A 14,697-nucleotide genomic window follows, 5' to 3' on the forward strand; every position below is an offset into this window, starting at 1 on the left:
TCTGGTGGTCAGTGCGCTCCCACATGGGGGAGCTCTACTCAGCCACAAGCCAGGCTGATGGCTGTCAGTACAGTGGTGGTGGTGGGAGCCTCTCCTGCCTCCTCTGCAGCACTAAGGATGTCCGACTGCAGCTTAGGTCTGCTCCCCGCTGGCAAGTGGACATCCCCCGAGGGCTGCCAGGCTGCCAGAGGGATGTCTGATTGCCATCTTAGGCCCAAACCCCAGGGAGCAGGCCTAAGTCAGCAAGTGGTCACCCCTGAGAGGTCCCAGACTGGGAAAGGGCACAGGCCGGGCTGAGGGACCCTCTACCCCCGAGTGCACAAATTTTTGTGCACCGGGTCTCTAGTAACTAGATAAAATAATATTAAGAATAAATGTATATAATTAAACATTTTTTAAAGAATACCAATATTCTTTCATTGTTCTTTACAGCCTACAGGGGGAAAAAGTTCCTTAATAAGGTAATCAAAGCAATCTTTGATGTCATTCCCACATCTCCAAGTTGTTCTCCCCTCAACCTAAACGTTCAGCCTACCATGGAACTTGAAGTTGGTTGCCGCCTAATCCTTTAAGAATAAATCAGACTTATGAAGACTACTACATCTCCCATTTACGTATTCATCAAGCACTGTCTGAGCACCAAATGTGTACCAGGTACTGGTGAGGCCATGACAATATGTGATGAGCAAACCTAGAGATAGCCCCTTTCCTTATGGGACTTACAATCTTATCATGAAAAATGGAATTAATAAAAAACAGCCAGGAAAAACAAAAGGTAAAACTGTAGCTAACAATATGAAGATATATACAGTGTTATTATATAGTTAATCATAGGAAAGTGAAAGTTAGAGAGGTAAAAAAAAGGGGGGGGGGTTTCCTCAAACAAAGATCAGACCTGAATGGTTTAGTAGAGGGCAACCAAGTAGAGAATAAGAAATGTGTGAGGCAGAGGAAACAAGCTATGCAAAAGCTCAGAGGTAAAGAGAAGAGCATCTCCATGATGAGGGTCTGAAAGAAGCCCAGGAAGGTGGGAAATGACGGGAAGGAAAGGGTGTGAGGCAAATATGGAATAGGTAATGCCCACACAATATAGGTACCTTGGGCCCTTTTAAAGGAGCTCATTCTGTGGTCATAATTGTTGAAATGTCTCCTTCCTCAAAACCATGCTTTTATATTTCTTTGGGAACATGTCTCAATTGGGGAAGGGAGGAACAAAGAAGGCTGACAAGAAAGCAGAATTCAATTCACAAATAAATGTTATGTTAGACAAATTTGATATGACAGAAGCACTGGTACCAAGAATCAGTGATGTTAGTATCTGGGGGAAGGAACATTTTTTAGGCAAAAGGGCAAATGAAAAGTTCCATTAAAGTACTAGAGGCCTGCTGCATGAAATTCGTGCAAGAGTAGGCCTTCCTTCCCCCAGCTCTTCTCCAGCACGCAGAAACCGGGCTTCCCCTGGCCGCTGGAACCAAGAACCCGGGCTTCCCTCTGGCCGCCAGCACCCAGGACCTGGGCTTCCCTCGCAGAGGGAGGCCTCGCTCACCCGCCGCTCCCACAGTTGATGGCCTGGGCCTCCCTCTTTGGGGCTATCGTGGAGCCCACTGATTGATCGCCCCACCAACTGGTGGCCTGGGCCTGTCTTTGCAGGGCGATCATGGGGCAATGGCCGGGCCCCCAATCACATCACACCCGCCTTGGCTGGCCTGGCGCCAGTGGGTATCATAGCGTGATCCCGGATGGTCGTCCAGATGGTCATTCCGCTGTCCAGCCATTCGGTCAATTGTTAGCATGGTAAAATGTGTTTCAATTGTATATAATTAAATGTATATAAACTAAGAAGCAATGCTGAGAAACAAAAAATAAATCCCTTCAGATAGTAATAAGTTAAATTAATCTATAATTATTAGTCAATTTTAAAAGGTGGGTTCTTATTAGAAACTAACATCAACTAAAAACTTATAAACGATGAAGAGAAAACAAAATACACATCTGAATAAGGAAAACCACGGTTGAAGAAGAGTTTTTTCTCTTTAACACTGTTAAAACCTTGAAACTGGAGGTAGACTTTTGAGTAAAAAGCTACTTAATTAAGAATCTTAACTTTTTTGATAATGTACAAAATGAACAAGTTGACTTACTAAATATGCCATAATCTCTGAGGAAGTTTCTAATTTCTTTTCCCATCACTGTAACAAAGTTTGTACAACAAGAAAATCTCAATAGGGTTAAGGCATCAATTATTTTCCCATTCTGCAAGTTACACAGGAGGAGGGGAATTATTAACAGGAATGATAAAGCTGTACTTGCATTTGGTAACACAAAGAGACGCTTACAAATGAGATGTCTCATTAGTTTGAGCAGATGGATCAAAATTAAAGGCTGAATCGCCAACTTTTAATTTCCCAATAGCCAAGAAGAGCTTGAAGTCTTGCGGAGTATGACTGTTGAAAAGTCAACATGAAAAGATTTTCTCCATCTGTCACCACACATGCTTGAGTGGAACACAACTGCCTCCTACTGTTTTTAATACTTTTCAGGCAAAGCTGCACGTAAAATCTATTAAGTACATGAGCCCACACATTTAGATGACTGGTACACTGAAACCCATGAAATAGTATGATCAGAGACTATCAGCATGGTTTTTGAAGGTGAAATTTGCTCTATTCTAATTTAATCTAATGGGAGAAAAGCAAAATGAATTCGTGTGTGTGTGTGTGTATTTAAAATTATTAATTTTTGATCATGAGAAGTATATATTTACCTGAGAATGTATTTTTTTTTCTTTTAATGAACACATCAGTTAGTCTATTTAATAAAGGTCTGAAAAGTAGCTGCTCTGATAAAATTATTTAGGAAAACCACAACTAGGAAGAAAACCCCGAATACCAAAACAAACTGAAGGTTAAGAAAACAAATAAAATCAAGGAATAGTCCCTGGAAATATTTTTTAATTGGGTTGTCAGGGAGAGGGAGTAGCAGAGAAAATTCTATGTTTCCCTGGACTAGAATAGACTAATTTACAATTTCTTACTGCTATACACTAACTGCTAACATATATTTAAAAGGCAACAAAATAAAGCTAACATTCATTAAGTACACAGCCCCACAAGAAATAATTTATGCTTTCTTAACAAGGAAAAGCACCTTATTGAATATGTAGATGCTACTTAATAGAACTGCACTAATGTGCAGTCAGTTATGGCTATATCTGAATACCAGAAGCACAGCTCTCCGCCTGTATGCTTTTCTATCTCGGTCTCCGTCTGTCTGTCTCTCTCTCTCTCTCTCTCTCTCTACACACACACACACACACACACACACACACACACACACACAATTTACTGTACTTATATATACAATAAAACATTTAAACAGAAGAGTCTTTTAGAATGAAGCACGTAAGACCTTTCAGTCATCAGAGTTAGGCAGAATAATACAACTGAAGAGTTAATTTGGTGGTCAGTTTTTCAGGAAATAAAATAAAAAGATTGATAAATTACATATTTTCATTTTCTGAAAGATGGATACATACAAATCCATTTGGTGAAATTTATCACTTGGAGCCTTACACAAAGAGAGCTAGTAACTGGGATAGTGTAATATTCAACCTCAATTGAGAGGGGGAAGAAACAGTCCTGGCTGGTTTGGTTCAGTGATTAGAGCATTGGGCGGAGGACTAAAGGGTCTTGAGTTCAATTTCTGGTCAAGGGCACGTTCGTCAATTGAGGGGTCGGGGTGTGTGCGGGAGGCAACCAATTAATGTCTCTCTCACATCGATGTTTCTCTCTCTCTCCCCCCTTCTTCCTCCCTTTCACTCTGCCTGAAAATCAATGCAAAAAACATCCTTAAATAAAAGAGGGGAAGAAACACAACTCCGAAACTCTATTCTATTAGGAAGTTCTTTATGAACTTTTTAATAAAAGCAGAGGACTGCAGCTTAGGGAAGGTATCACTTCAAGGAGAGAGAAAAGGGAAAATAATCCAGTGAGGGGTTCTAAACCACTGAAAACAAACTTCCACATGGGCCTCAGTCAGCAAAGACCCCTGTGAAGTAGCAATTCTTGTGTGATGAATTAAATAGAGGTGGGCTAGTCTTACTGAAAGAGATATCTACCTCAGCTTCCAAAACCTAAATGTGCAACAGTCCTCCTTTCCAAGTCTCCACACTACAATTTCAGTCCTGGAAATACTACAAAGGCATCTAGCAGAAGCTGCCATGGATCAAGCTGCATGCACTTACAGGCCAAATGGTAGTTGGCAGAGCAACCTGCAAATAGAAGACTTAAACAGAACAATCCCTTTAAAAAGACTGAAATAGGAAAAGGTCTCAGTTTGGGGCAACTTTTTCAAAGTTACACACAGAATATAGGTAATTTAAAGCAATGAAAAAGATAAAGCTTTGTTCTCAAATTGTGTTGTAAAAGAGCTTTCAACTTGAGATGACTGCGTTAATGTAAAAGAATAAGGCGCTGCCGTAACAACTCAGCACTTACAATCTGAAGGCACTGGCTTGGGCATTTGTAACACTAGCAATACTAGAGACAACTATCAACTAGTGGGCCACAGTCCTGATGAATTTTACATTTCCCAATATCCCACCTCACTCAGGATGTTAAATCTTTGAAGATGAGGCAATTCATCACAATCAAATTATATTTACCAAGGATTCCCCTTGCACATGACACTATACAATGAACTTAACCAACAAGATTTCTTTATAACCCAATTTAAGAGGACCTGTCCTATTGGAACACAAAACTTAAAAGAACAATATTGCATAAAACACACCATTATTTTTTTTAACCTGACATCTTTAAATGTTTATTTACATTTTCTATTTATGGTTCTATGATATTTTTGGATAGGAATAACATAATACAAAGGTTATAGAAACTATAGAAATAACTGAGAAAAGATAGGGAATAAAATATTTTAACCAATGGAAAGATGTACACCAACAGAAATTATCTTTGGGTGGCAGAATTAGCAGTAACTTTCTCCCTGCTCATTTTTGCTTTTGGTGTACCCAAGGGTTAAATTTGCTTAAACTCTCTTTTTGCTCAGTCTCTTTTATACCAGTAATATTTACACAACATTTAAAAAATACAAATACAAAGGCCAAAGACCAAAGGATCACTGTATGAAGCAAAAACACAGCATTGTCTAAAACAGGATAAAATAAAGTATACCTGGTGTCCAGCCTTTACTTGCTTCAGAACACTTTCATAACATACTTCATCCATGTTATTCAACTGTTGCACCTTAAAATGTTTAAAACAAAAAAAAACAAAAATCAAACGAAGCAATTATAAAATTTCTAACTACAAAAAACTGCCAATTAAAATGCATCTTTAATTACTTTCAGACTAGCTAGAATGCATAAATAGCAAAGATAAATATCTAACATATAACAACCTGATAGAAACAAACAAAATTAAAAAATACAAATAAAAAACATCATACAATACTTTCAGAGTACTAAGCATGCCATCTTTTTTAAAGACAGTAATTTTAAGGATAATATACTAGTTACACATATTTTAGAATCATTTTAAAGTTATTTTCTCTGCTTTTCCCTGACAAGTCCATTCTTTAGGCTGTTTTTCTTTTATAAACTACCAGAGGACCGGTGCACGACATTCGTGCTCTGGGGGTGTGGGGGGTCCCTCAGCCTGACCTGCACCCTCTCCAATCTAGAAGCCCTCAGGGGAGCCCTCTCCAATCGGGGAGTTTCTGTCTTTGCAATCATCTGAGCGAATTGTCTGAGACCCCAACCCAGTTTGGTTTATTGCTCACAGAATAATAGTGGCATTTTTTTTTTCTTTCATTGGTGGAGATTCCTGGAAGTTTTAAGATATCTTCCCTTTAATTTTTCATAGACACTCTGATTTTACTTATGTCTCTCACCTTTGCTTTCCCTCCATCCCCCACCGCAACAGTAACATGCTCCAGGCTCACTTTGCTCTACTGTCTAGGACAGTGGTTGGCAAACTCATTAGTCAACAGAGCCAAATATCAACAGTACAACGATTGAAATTTCTTTAGAGAGCCAAATTTTTTAAACTTAAACTATATAGGTAGGTACATCGCTATTAACTTAATTAGGGTACTCCTAAGGCTTAGGAAGAGCCACACTCAAGGGGCCAAAGAGCCCCATGTGGCTCACGAGCCGCAGTTTGCCGACCATGGGTCTAGGACAGCCGTGGGCAAACTATGGCCCGGGGCCGGATCCAGCCCATTTGAAATGAATAAAACTAAAAAAATAAAAAGACCGTACCCTTTTATGTAATGATGTTTACTTTGAATTTATATTAGTTCACACAAACACTCCATCCATGCTTTTGTTCCGGCCCTCCGGTCCAGTTTAAGAACCCATTGTGGCCCTTGAGTCAAAAAGTTTGCCCACCCCTGGTCTAGGAGATCCATCTGCCACCAGAATTACGATTCCCAGCATTCCTGGTGCTCCCCGCACTCTGGGCTTCCACTTCCGGTCCTGGAGCTGCCATCAAAACTACTATTCCCAGAATTATTGGTGCTCCCTGCGATCTTGGTTTTCCCTTCCTGCTCTGTCTCCGTCCCATGGCCTCCCACTCTGCCAAGTCCTCCAAACCGCCAGCTCTCCCTCTCTGCTCTCCGTCTGGTAGCCAATTTCCCCAAGCCACTCCACTCTCCGCCGGCTCTCCCACTCTGCTCTCTGCCCAGCGCCTGTGCATGCAAATTAACCCGCCATCTTTGTCGGGTTAATTTGCATACTCACTCCTGGTTGGCTGGTGAGCATAGTGGAGGGACGGTCAATTTACATGTTTCTCTTTTATTATAAAGGTTAGAGTTTTCCTATGTAATTTCCCAAATCACCAGAACACTACCAATAGAATGTCATGGTATAGAAAACTGAAATCTAAAAAAACACTGCTTCTGTAATGTATATGTAGAAAGGTAGATTGCTTTCTACAGTAACATATTTCTGGGTAAGTGGAAATTTAATATCAAATTTATGAATTAAGAAAGGGTTTCATTCTCACAATTAATTCTGAGCAAAGTGTCAATCAAAAGGAAGTGGTTAACCCAAAGGTGGAGGCATATGACACAGTCTGTGTATCTTAACATTTATTAAGAGTTTTGAGGGAATGAAAATGTCATATACATCTGAAATGACTATGATTTATATTTTTTGTTTTAATAATGTAAACACTTCAGCATTCTGAAACTCATGTTTTATAATGACTAAGGTAGATGAGATAATCACAAGATAATTTACTCCCCATTAATGATTCAAAAAAAACTTCCTCCAAATAAAGCTGCTAATTTTTCAGTGTACTTTAAGTTGAGTTCTGGCCAAAGTAATTACAAATTTCAAATTAGACATGTCACACACACCATTTTTCATGTTCTTCTATAACAACTGAATCATTTCATGACTTTTTAAATGAAAATCTGAGAAACTTATAAGGATTTCTTCTTAAAGGAAATGACAAATTAACAACTGGTTAGAAAATATATCAAACAACAGACACCCTGGGGAAATGCATAATGGTTACCAACTGTATATTACAGCTGAGTGTAAAAATAACACATTTTAGTAAGACAAAAATCTCTATTTATAACATATAATTAATTTATTGTTTACTCTATGTGAGATATGTAAAAGTCTTTTTTAATTTTGCCAAATTACTAAACCTTCAAAATAATTATGATGGTTCATCATCTAACACCATTACTTTTATGATTATGATACTAACATATTGTGGTGAAAATAGTTGCATTTAATTAGCTTTAATTTATTTGCCAATTTGTATGATGAAATGAAAAGAGATTTAAAGTGGCTGACAAACATCTGAAAAAATTTTCTTTGTATTTTTCTGTGGTAAGCATCTCCTATCAGTTAAATGGTGAAGCTGAAAGAACACTACAGCTATCAAGAAGCAGCTCTACTTCTGCCCTGATGATACATTAAAATTAAATTAATAAATATATATAAAGACATGATTAAAAACATAAGCAGCAAGTAATACTAAAAAAAACACTTGGAGTAATTAATGAGGGAACTTTTTTTAATGATAACTATCACCATATCATAAACGATCTTTATGTGCACAAGTTGGAAATGCAATTTCCAACAATCTGTGTATCTAAAGGTATGTTACTTTACTGCAATGTTGATGGAGCATATTAACTCTTGAAGTGACAGTCATTTCTGATATTTTTAGCTGAGTATTTTATTTATAATAATGTAAAATGGCCCTACTGTACTAAAAAAATTGTTTTTAGATAAGAAATAATGTAATATGTTAATGATCAAGGATGTCCGACTGCAGTTTAGGCCTGCTCCCCGCTGGCAAGTGGACATCCCCGAGGGCTGCCGGGCTGGCAGAGGGATGTTTGATTGCCATCTTAGGCCCAATCCCCTGGGTACCAGGCCTCACCCAGCAGATGGTCATCCCCTGAGGGGTCCCAGACTGTGAGAGGGCACAGGCCGGGCTGAGGGACCTCCTCCTCCCCACCCACCCCCAGTGCACAAATTTTTGTGCACCGGGCCTCTAGTAAATTTAATAAATATATAAATTCATGATATTTAAAAATAAAAGTCAACAGGGATGGAACTGGAGAACATTATGCTAAGTGAAATAAGCCAGTCAAGAAAGACAAATCCATATGATTTCACTCATATGTGAAATTTAAGGAACAAACTGAACTACCAATCAAAATAGAGACAAACTCATAGATACAGAGCAGGCAGACAGCTCTGGTGGTAGTGGTGGTGGTGGGGAGGAAGTGGGGGTGGTGGCAGTGTGTATGTCTAGGGATTGAGCAAAAGGAAAATAAGAGAGAGAACAAAGGGATAAATTATTTAAATATACAAACAAATAAATAAATAAACAAAAGTCCAAAATAAGCACTTTAATCCTTCAAACGGTACAAGGTAATACTACTAACAAACTAGATAAACAAACTTTTTAACATAAGGAATTTCAGAAATGCCACATATATATAATTAGTATGTATTAATTATAAAACATAAATTATATAGAGGACCTCCCTTAATAGTTGCTACCATGTGATTATTTTTCAATTGCATGTAAGGTATTATTTAGATAAATAATATACCAACATATGTATTACTGGTTAATGAGAGCCTTTTATTATTTCACACTGTCCTTCAATCATATCAAAATAACTTTTTGAAATGCATATTCTTATATGTAATTTGTATTGTTAGCTGAGAATACAAAATATACATTGATCATAGCAATACAAACTACTATAAGCAACTTTTTGGAGAAGGAATTACTCTAGTACATATAGTTGAGAAAGTGCTTGGCTTTGTCTAGGATATTGTATTTGTAATGCTACTGAAAGGGTCTTTTGGAGCCTCTAATCCTAAATACATCAACAGAAATAATTTTAGAAAAAAAGCATAATTACTAAAATGAATACTTACCTTATTTGTACCTTTAACCCCCAGAAATGTTTGTCCAAGAGGAACCGGTCGAAAACGGCCATCAAAAAAGAAAAGGCCAATGTAGGGATTAACGTGTAAAAATGCAGCAACATCGAGGTAGTTGGGTAAGGTTGCAGAGAGTCCAAGAATCCTTATCATACTTTGTGTAGATTCAACCTATGAGGATTATTTTAATTAATGTATAAAGTAGATTCAACACATCTGGATTTTTATTAAGTTTAAAATAAGTTTTTTGAAATATAAAGTATAAAACATTCACAATAAAAAAAAAGATCCCCCAAGAAATACAGAATATTAACACATAACCTAAAAGACAGGAAATATGAAAAAAGTGGCCTAACTGTGGCATCTGGAATGATATAAAATAATTGAATATATTTTCTGAACTAGAAAAATCCTACTAGTTAAATGTTTTCTTTTTTTTTTTTCTTCTAAAAATGTATGAACACAGTAAATCCCATGACCAGAAATAATAGAGGCCACATTTCTTATGACAATGTTATATACCTAGAAAGATAAAACCAAGGGATGGGCAAAAATTATATTCACTTCACAATTAAAATACATTATTATGATCCCATGATGCCCCATCAACAACTTCATAGCAGTTTTCTGCTCAGTCGAGAAGACTCAGTTAGTATAAGAAAAGTGGTCCAATGTGAGTAATATGAATACTTTCAGAATCATCCATCCAACAACATTGGCTTAGGACCTAACTAACCTTTAGTCAATGGGGATACAGAACTAAATAAGACACAGATTAACACATATAGATAGATATGGATGAAAGTTAAAGCACAAATATATAGTACACCACTTTTTACCATGAATTTGCTGTTAAAAAAATCTTATGGAAGTCAGCAAACACCCAAGCCAAAACCAACCAAATGAAGGAATTCTAAATAAGAAGAAAAGATGACCATACCCATTATTTAAGTAATCTCCTTTACAGGTGGTAAGAACACTTCATAGGGATTAGAGTGATGATTTTTAATTATACAATAGTTCTAAGTAGTACTGGTGGTAATATGAAAGGAAAAAACCTGATTTTTGGTTTTAAAATCATTATTTACAACACAAAAATTATTAAAAAATATGGTACCCTACAAACACCGGAGATACATTTCTGCCAAAAATCTATTTGAAAAATAATTGTCTTTTCATCTGAGAAATATAATCCTATAATTCTCAATATAGATGAGACTATATGAGAAATATTTCATTTTAAATAGTGATAATTTGGAATTTCTTATCCTAAGCCAAATCTCAAAGCTCTAGACACTGTATCTATTCACCTAAAAATTAATTGTTAAAAACTATAAAATTTCATATTCTACAGTGTCCTCTTTATCATTAGCTCCAAAATGAAGCAGTAAATTTTTATAATGTTTTCCCTTACATAAAATCGAAGTTTGAACAGTCTCTCTAACTCACTGAAAACAGTTAAGAAGACAATATTAATTCAATGCCATTAACTAGAACAGATTTGGCCTTTTATACGCTTTTCTCCTTCCAAGTTTCTTTCAATTATGCCTAATACTACCATGCAACTCAGAACCAGAACAGAACTATACTGCATTAGAATAGGTCCCTAAGGCTTTCGTTAGTTACCAATGTTGAAGTGCTATGTACAACACTGCCATCTACTGTAATCACAAGGAACAAATAAAACAGGTATTTTACTATTTAATTAACAATAGTTGCTAGCACTGTGCTAATACATTGGAAATATGAGAACCACAAAGACCCTTCTGTCAAGGAGATTAAAATCTAGTAGGGGATACAAATGAAGGTATGATTAATTATAGCAAGTTGTGAAATTACAAGGAAGACTGATAAGTGCTAAAAATGTGCAAAGAAAGGGAGTATAGAGAACCCAGAAAAGGTGCAATTATATTGAGTGGCACACTCAAAAGATTAGTAAATTTTCAATAGATGGATGTGTAGAATGATGGAGTTATATACTTTTGCATTTATTACCCTTAATCTCATAACTAAAAATATACTCTGACTTAAATACAACTAGTTTCATCTCTGAAAAGGGTCAGTAGTGCTGATGGAAAGTGGAGAAGGAACAAAGAGTTTTGTGTGGCTGGAACCCATGGGTACTAAAAAAGATGTAGAAGTTAAAATTAGACAGATTAAGGTTTCAATAGTCTCTAATGTCCAGCTAAGTAAATCGAATATTTTTCTTAAGATAACAAAGAGCAAGTCATCAAAATTCATGAGCATAGTAGTTATGATAAGCTATATTACTGGAATTTGAATATATTATGGCAGTGCCAATGTATATATAGGACATATTAACATATATCTATGTTACATTATATTGCATATTTCTATATATTAATAGATATTTACATAATTACATTATTGTAATAAACCTATAACATATACTTTTAATATATCTTACATATTTAACTTTATATTCTATTTATAAATTATATATACAAAATTATACCATTATGCAGTTATAAACAACTTAAAAACATTTATATATTTATGATTGTTTCAAAATGTATATGATACACACATCTATTTTCTCCCTCAACTGGGAATGCTCAAAAAAGAAAGATGTCCTGATCAAATCCCTTGTAAACATGCTAATGACAGGCGTCCTGGTAAAGGTGCTAATGATATTTACTTGACCTCTAATGTTCTATAGTTGCAGGAATGTCCTTATCTTTGTTATGCTTTTAGCTGAGGGACATGGTCTCTCTAAATGGTCAATCTAAATAAACCTGGAATATGGCTTCCTGAAAAAAATCACAAAACTATATAAGTACCAAGGGCATAAAATCAAAACATCTCATGATCAAAATAGTTCTCTTTTTTGTAAATGATACCCTGCATACATCTTTTGATATCTCATATGTAAAATATAGGGGAAGAGACTGGGCATGGAGAGGAGAGAATTAGATGAAATTGCTAATATTCTCCTTTGGTCTTCCATGGTTTAATACTGCTTAGTCAATATTAGATTTAGCTTTGCAATTCAGGTTTAGAACAGAAGCTTTCCAGTATTTATTTTAAAGAGACTTCAATAAAATAAGACTTAAAAAGAAGGTAGGGTATTTTTAACATGAAAATGAAATAGCTACAGTTTTCTCCACAGTAAAATTAACATTATCACTAATATGAGCAACACATATGAATATTTCTTTGCATGCTACATTTAAATTTTAAAAGTTATTCATACCCCCATAATCAGCTTTTCAGTGACTTGCTCTTACCTGTCGTAAAGTACGTGCCACGATGCTTTCTAAGACTGGTCCTCTATCTTCATGCAGCAAATGAACTTCATCAAGAATGAGGAGCTTTACAATTTGGGAAAGAGCTACATCCCCAACACTCTTTCTTGTCACTACATCCCATTTTTCTGGTGTGGTCACAAGCATCTATAAGACAAGAAAAGATAGTCAAATTAAAAAGGTGAAAAAGTCATATAGATATTTAAATTTTAATTGTGTCACCCCAAAAGAAACATGATTGGCCACCTATGTATCAGTACAGATAAAATAAAAAGTGTTAAAAATATCCCAGAATGATATCTAATTCACTGTAGGCAATGCTCACTTCAACAAGACCTTTTTCTAGTTGTGATATTAAACAGTTATTTAAAAATTAACGAAGTAATCAGTCATTCAATTGTAGGGTGACATGTATAAGAATCAAGTATTTTTAAGAAGTATCTTACAATGCAACAGTGCAAGTGACACTACCTTTTAAACCTGCATATTCTCATAATGGCCTTTATTTGAAAAGGGTCAAAGGAGTGAACAAAGCATTAAATGGAAATGAAAAAGAAACCAAGAATCCACTCTAGGAATGGTCACCCGTTTATATCTATCCAAATTTATAGAGGAAACTTTACTATCGATACCCAGCTTTTAAAAAGTGCCCTTTAATATCAACTATATATGCAGTACTTTATACCAAAAAGTAATATTCATACTACAACATAACTGGCAGATAACAGGAACCCAGACAGTAAGCCACTGGTGATCCAGGGCATACAGAACAAGAGTTAGGCCCAGGGTACTTATGAGAACTTCACAGAAGTAGACCATCTATCTGACAGGAAGCTTTGATTATATATCTATTTGCTTTTCACCTGGTGAATTGTTTGCGTCCTCTAAAAAGCATACTGTGGCAGAGAAAAAGAAGACAAGCTTAATAATATCTTCTACTATAATAACATTATATTAGGAAATAATCCTGTAAGTGGATAATTCAAAGAACACATGAGGTAGCAAATGGAAACCAAAGCTATTCTTAGCCAGGACATCAGATTATAGACACTGTTACATTATTTTGTGTATGACTAAGAAGTTAAAAAAAAAGCACTAGCAAATAAATTTTTAAAATGTGTCTTACAATTGATGAAATATGGCTCATTCAGTTGAAAATGTTATAATCTATTAACTAAGCTGAAGAGTAGTACTCATGAATGCTTGTTAACACATCTGTGGTGAAAGCAGTCAGCCTGGAGTTGTTACAAATCACATTCAGATGCTATAAATGTAGACCAGGCAACAGTTTACAAAATTTAGGAAGTCTATCTTCTTTTTAAAACACATAATCACATACCTACTCAACCAACAAGCTTATAAATTACATAAATGTTTTAATTTAAAGATTAAATCTAAAATGTCACATGGTTTAGAGTCCATGAACCTATGTATAATTACAGTTATACTAAACTCTGTTATACACATGTCAGCTCTGATGGATGGCAACAGCCACCGTAATAGAATCTGACAGCTAGCAGATTATACCTGCCCCTTAGGACACCACAACAAATCAGTTAGTTCCAACTACTCCCTTTTCTATATTTTCTTTAATGTTACTTCCTCACCCATCAATTCACATGTAAAACACAAAGTCCTCTGAAGAATCTAGTTGTATTTATGTCAAGGATGACAGCCTTCAATTATAAAATGAAAATATATAAATTAGGAAATCTTCAAATGTAAAGGTATTCTTACTGCATATTCTTTGTTGAAAAGATATCATTTGGTCAGGCTAAAGCATAAAGAATGTAATCTTGGTATTTCCATGTTTAAAAACATTCTATACTATTCTTAGTTAAAAATTTTAAAAGTAATATTAAATAAAGAAACTGTATAATTCAATAAAACATTCTAAAACTCTTGAAGGAAGAAAGCATGGAGTGCTGAGTGTAGGGGAGAATAAGTTACTATAATATATAATTCAAAATTGAACATCCAAGA

At 35.6% G+C, this 14,697-nt stretch overlaps 1 protein-coding gene across 1 annotated transcript in view; it reads right to left on the bottom strand.

Annotated features, from left to right (window-relative positions):
- The window catches only part of ASCC3 (activating signal cointegrator 1 complex subunit 3), a 257,401-nt gene that overhangs the window by 160,541 nt on the left and 82,163 nt on the right, over window positions 1–14,697 (bottom strand). Inside the window, exons 11-13 of the mRNA XM_081093991.1 lie at window positions 12,697–12,861; window positions 9,443–9,619; window positions 5,193–5,264 (exon numbers count right to left, since the gene is read on the bottom strand). Of these exons, the coding sequence (XP_080950117.1) occupies window positions 5,193–5,264; window positions 9,443–9,619; window positions 12,697–12,861 (414 nt within the window). The remainder of the gene's footprint in view (window positions 1–5,192; window positions 5,265–9,442; window positions 9,620–12,696; window positions 12,862–14,697) is intronic.

The sequence above is a fragment of the Myotis nattereri genome, assembly GCF_964212035.1.
Source record: "Myotis nattereri genome assembly, chromosome: 6".
NCBI classification, from domain to species: Eukaryota; Metazoa; Chordata; class Mammalia; order Chiroptera; family Vespertilionidae; genus Myotis; species Myotis nattereri.